Source organism: Falco biarmicus, chromosome 16, assembly GCF_023638135.1.
Source record: "Falco biarmicus isolate bFalBia1 chromosome 16, bFalBia1.pri, whole genome shotgun sequence".
Taxonomy (NCBI): Eukaryota; Metazoa; Chordata; class Aves; order Falconiformes; family Falconidae; genus Falco; species Falco biarmicus.
In genome coordinates, this window is record NC_079303.1 from 9756724 (window position 1) to 9761985 (window position 5262).

The 5262-nt window shown below is 46.7% G+C and overlaps 1 protein-coding gene across 1 annotated transcript; it reads right to left on the reverse strand.

Annotated features, from left to right (window-relative positions):
* Positions 1–208: 208 nt before the first annotated feature.
* LOC130159637 (ankyrin repeat domain-containing protein 26-like) lies at positions 209–4953 on the reverse strand. The gene is made up of 3 exons (XM_056361453.1): positions 4819–4953; positions 2662–2875; positions 209–487 (listed from the first exon to the last, which is right to left on the reverse strand). The coding sequence occupies exons 1-3, from the start codon at positions 4943–4945 to the stop codon at positions 295–297; spliced, it is 534 nt and encodes a 177-aa protein (XP_056217428.1). The 5' UTR covers positions 4946–4953; the 3' UTR covers positions 209–294.
* Positions 4954–5262: the final 309 nt, after the last annotated feature.

Below are 5262 nucleotides of genomic sequence, written 5' to 3' on the forward strand. Positions count from 1 at the left end.
AGGAAAATTTAAGAAGGCAAAATACAGGATGTTTTGTAGTAATTCAAAAAAAGGTCAGGCTTTGCCTGAAATACAAATGAAACCTAAATTTTGAAAAAGGAAAAAAGGAATAATAAACTGCAAAGCAAAAAAAAAAAGAACAACCCAATTGTGAACCAACTGTACTCTACTGTTCTCAAAATTTGACAATTGTTATCCAGCGCCTCTTCCGTGAACAAAGCGCCTCCTTCTCTAGGCATACTGGAATACAATTGAAAAGAAGCAGAAAATAAGACAAAGAGTTTAATTCATTATTTAATATACCTGTTTCAAGAGCTTTCTCAGTGTTCTTAATTCCATTTCTAAATTCCTAGACTGTAACTCAAGTTTCTGTTTCTCCTCCATCTCTTTACAATATTGATCTTCTTTCCTTCGGAGGTCTTCTCTCCTTTTCTCACACAGCACTTCTACTCTGAGCCTCTTTTCTTCTTCTTGTTTCAAAGAACATCTGGGATTTAACGGAGTATTTGAGAAACAAAAGCACTGATATAAAAGTAGATATTCCACATGATGGACTTGCAGAGACAACTCAAACCATAAAAAATGTTAAACGTTTTCAGAGTTCATATTTTTACTGTACTTTTCAACTTTTTAAAGAATTCTAACTTCATTCCATTGTGCACGGTATCAGTTGTACAAGATACAGAAAAAAAACTTTGAGTGATTTATCAGTTATTTGTAAGTTTGTATAGGGAAACACACACCAGTGTGCACACTTCTATAATAAAATTAAAAAAACCCATCTTCATATTACAGCCATTTTGTTGAAAAAGGAGTTTGTTGTCTCATCAGATCAAAGCATCGCAAACTTTTACTATGGTTAGTATACATTTTCTTAGTATACTGAGCATTGCCTACACATTACGGATTCAGTGACCAGAAGCAATACTGGTGAATCAGCACGCCACTTATCTGTGGCAGACCCAACAATTTTTCAGCAAGCCTTCTGTAAGTCTAAAACAACTGCTGACCACAGGCAGAACAAGCAGCTTCTGTTTACTCCAGAAGGATGTCAGTGTTCAAAACCAGATTCAGAAATGCATGGGGTTTAAGCTGAATACGATTAAAAACAGTTTTAAACCTCAGTTGGATCTACCTCTGGGAGAAACTACAGCAATTCCGTTTTGAAGCTGACTTACAAGGAAAGCCTTATGGAAGGTCAGCTTCTTTACCAACTGAAACAATCAGCAATAAGCACTGACATGGTAAAAAACGGTCCATGGTGTGCCCACGGTACCCAAACAAGCAAGCAGCTTTGTGTTTGATCATTATTTTGACTATTTTTTCCCATATACTCGCAACAGTGAACAAAAAAATAAATTAAAAAAAATCGTCAACGTAAGGGAAGAACTGCCAATTGAAAGCCTGCTTTAGAAATTCTGCAAAACAAGAATCAACCACCACTAAAATTACTTGAAAGACTGACAGAAGCATTTGTATTTGAATGGTGTATATTGCAAGGAAAAAGCTTTACATGTAATTTCTAGTGTAATTTCGCAAAAAGTTGCGAATTAAAAATAAATTTAACGCTGCTTGGAGAATTCACTTAGAATGAAAATACTACTTCTTTATACTTGACAGATGCTTGAGGATTTTGAACACCTGCTGAAGTCAAACCCAGGCCAAGCTGGGACCGGCCTCGTCTTCCTCGTACTCCCCTCCCCCGCGCTGGGAGGCCCAACTCCCCCAGGCCCAGCTCCCGCAGCCTCCCCTCACAGGGCTGGTGCTCCTGCCCCCGGGCCAGCCCGGCATCTCCCTGCCGACCTCACACGGGCTGGGCAAGATCTCCTGGGCTGGGCGGCCAAAAACCGGACCCCGGGCTCGAGACACAGCTCAGCAAGCCCTGAGGAGGGGTGGGCACTGCCTGCCCCCAGTGCCCTGGCACTGCTGCCCCCCAGACAGCCCAGGCCGCTGCGGGCCGCCCCAGCTGCCAGCTCACGGTGGCTCCTGCTGAGCTCGCTCTCTGCCTGGGCCGCCTGGCCCTGCTGGGCCAGCTCCCCAGCCACGCCATCCCACCGGGGATCACCACGAGGAGATCTCCCCTCCCAGGCCAGGGCTCTGCAGTTGTCCTTGCTCAACTGCCTACGGTGCCTGCTGGCCACCCCTGTCGGACGTGATGTCAACAGCGATGAGAAACCTCACGCCTCCGGGTCTAGCTCAGGAGTGTGGGGAAAGGGGCAATCCCAAACTTGACCCTTCCAACAAACAAACAGGTAAGCAAACAAATGCTCTAAGCTCTGGTTTGACTTGCACTGGGTGGAGTTACCAGAAATCCTAGTATTATAGGCCAACTGAAGCTGCAAGGACAAAATGAAAAAAAACCAAACACCCAACCATCTCTCAAATCTCTCTTATAAATCTGATTTCCCCGTACACACTCTCTTGCTCTTTTCTTGCTAGAAAACAAAGTTAGAACAACATCCAGAAGACTGTACATGGAGCTGGTATCCGGACGTTTTTCCCCTCTCACATTATGTACTTCATAGCATAACTGGCCCACGGGATTCAAAAAACCCAAACCCAAAAGCCTGGAAACTTCTCATCCTGTTGCCTGCACCATCAGTGTCTTTCGGAACAAAACCACTACCAAGATAATACATTATCAGACCACAATTTACATACTTAAGGCTTTGGATATCCCTTTTCCATTCTGCTTCTTGGTGAGCCAACACGGATTTCAAATCTTGAGTCTTCTCCGCTCTGAACTGTGACTCCTCCCTTTCGTCTTCCAATTTCCTTACTTCTCTTGAGAGCGCTTTATACTGATTTTTCTGACGTTCTATTCTCCGTTCATATTCAAGAAGTATGTTTTGCATTTTCAACAAAGTAGCAGAACCTGTTTTGAGACAGAAAAGACACAAAGCTGCACAAATACTGCCCAATGGATAAGCTGTTCAGTGCTTTGCTGTATTAGGTGCAGGTGGCAGGTTAGTGGGAAGGTCCCTGTGAGAAGCCAGGGGTCGCCCCGTGCTGGACATGGACGGTTTCAATGGACCCACCGCAGGGCACAGCTGAGCCTCTCAGCCGTGCTGGCAGCTCCTCAGGAAAAACAAATGTAGGAAAGGGCGAAACCACCACACGGGCAGAGAAGGGGAAAAGCATGTGAAAACCAGCCCTGCAAACGAACACCCAGGTCAGCGAAGGAGGAGGGAGAGGTGCTGCTCCAGGTGCCAGAGCAGAGATTCCCCTGCAGCCCCGGAGAGAACCATGCTGGAGCAGATACCCACAGCGCAGTGCTGCGGAGGACCCCGTGCCAGAGCAGGCGGATCCTTCCCGAAGGACCTGCGACCCATGGAGGGCCCAGGCTGGAGGAGATTTTCCCCAAAGGACTGCAGCCTGGGGGAGGACTCACACTGGAGCAGGGAAAAGGGACGAGGAAGGAGCAGCAGAGAAACTGCTACGTCCCGACTGCCGACCGCAGCCTCCCCGCGCTGCCTGGGGAGGTGGCAGGGAAGGAGCGCGGCAGAGCTTGAGCAGGGGGGGTGCCGACGTGTCCTTCTCAGGTTTGGGGTCTTTGTTTCTCACTATCCAAATGTATTTTAATCGGTGGAGTCTGTTTTGCCAGTGACAGTCCCTGGGAAGTGACAGCCCTGCCTTCACACTGACCCACAAGCTTTTTCACCCCATTTTGTCAAGGACGGGCAGTGGCAGCACTGGGGGGGGAGTTTGGCCTTCGGCCAAGGTTAACACTTGCCTAATGAAATTTTAGCATAGTTTAAGAGCCCTAGTAAGTGATGCTTATGTTTATATAATGCCTTGTGCATATATGCAAGCATCTTATGACAGTTGAAATTTGTTATATATATGTACTTACTATTTTTAAGCAAAGCCATTATTTTGCTGTACTCTTTGTCATTAGCTGTTGAGGGGTGTGCTGGTTGTGGCTGGGATAGTGTTAATTTTCTTCGCAGTCGCTGGTACGGGGCCATGTTTTGCAGTTGTGCCGCAAACAGGGTTGGTAGCACGGGGATGTGTTCGTTACGGCCCAGCAGCGCTCACACAGAGCCAAGGCCTTTCCTGCTCCTCACCCCACCCCACCAGCGAGCAGGCTGGGGGTACGCAAGGAGCCGGGCCGGGACACGGCTGGGACAGCTGACCCCAGCTGACCCAAGGGATGTGCCATGCCACGCGGCATCATGCTCAGCATATAAAGCTGGGGGAGGACGAAGGAAGGGAGGGACATCCAGAGTGATGGCACTTTGTCTTCCCAAGTATTTGTTATGCGTGACGGAGCCCTGCTGTCCTGGAGGTGGCTGAACACCCGCCTGCCCATGGGACGTGCTGGATGAATTCCTTGCTTTGCTTTGCTTGCGTGCGTGGCTTTTGCTATTAACCTGTTTTCATGCCGACCCATGAGTTTTCTCACTTTTCCCTTTCCGATGCTCTCCCCCACCCCACTGGGGTGGAACAAGTGAGTGGCTGTGTGGTGCTTAGGTGTTTAGGTGTGGCTGGGCGTAAACCACATCAAGGGGATATAAAGAAGAAAAAGCTCTTGCTGACTTTTGATGACCGCATTAGAAGGAGCTGAACTGTACTTTGCAAGAAACTGCTTCTCCAGCTCTGACTAGACAGAGAACCAATGATAACGTAAGGCACATCGGCTGGTAATGCAGGCAACATCTCAGGTCAGGTGACAGTTTCACAGCTTTTGAGGGGGATCTCTAGTCACAAAGAGATACTATATCAAAATATGAAATTAAAATACTTAGGAGCGCATACAAAGAAATCATGTTTTAAGGGGAACTTGTAACAGCTGAAGACAGAGACTTGAAAACATACCCATATGAACCACACCAAGCTCTTCCAACAGCAGCATAGTCTCCTTGTAGGTTGAAGCTTCCAACCGGACATCCTCTGAAGTTGGGTCAGATGAGTGAGTTAAACCAGGGCCATCAGTTACTTCCATTGGTATGCTGACCTACAAAAAATACAGTACTTTCTGTAATTCCACTGTCTAGTATTACAGACCATTACAAATGCATGAATGATTCATTCTCTCCTTCACAGCCCACAGATTTGTCTCAAATACAATAAAGCTGCATACCAGCAGCAATTTGTACATCTGGTTGATCACTACATAAACACTGCTCCCATCTACGTGATTAAAAGCTGATAGAGACTGTTTACCAAGAAACTAGTTTTACAGTACCTCGTTCCTTTCACTCCTGGGTGTTGCTGCAGGTCTAGAAAACAGAAATATATTTCAGTACTGAAATGCTTACT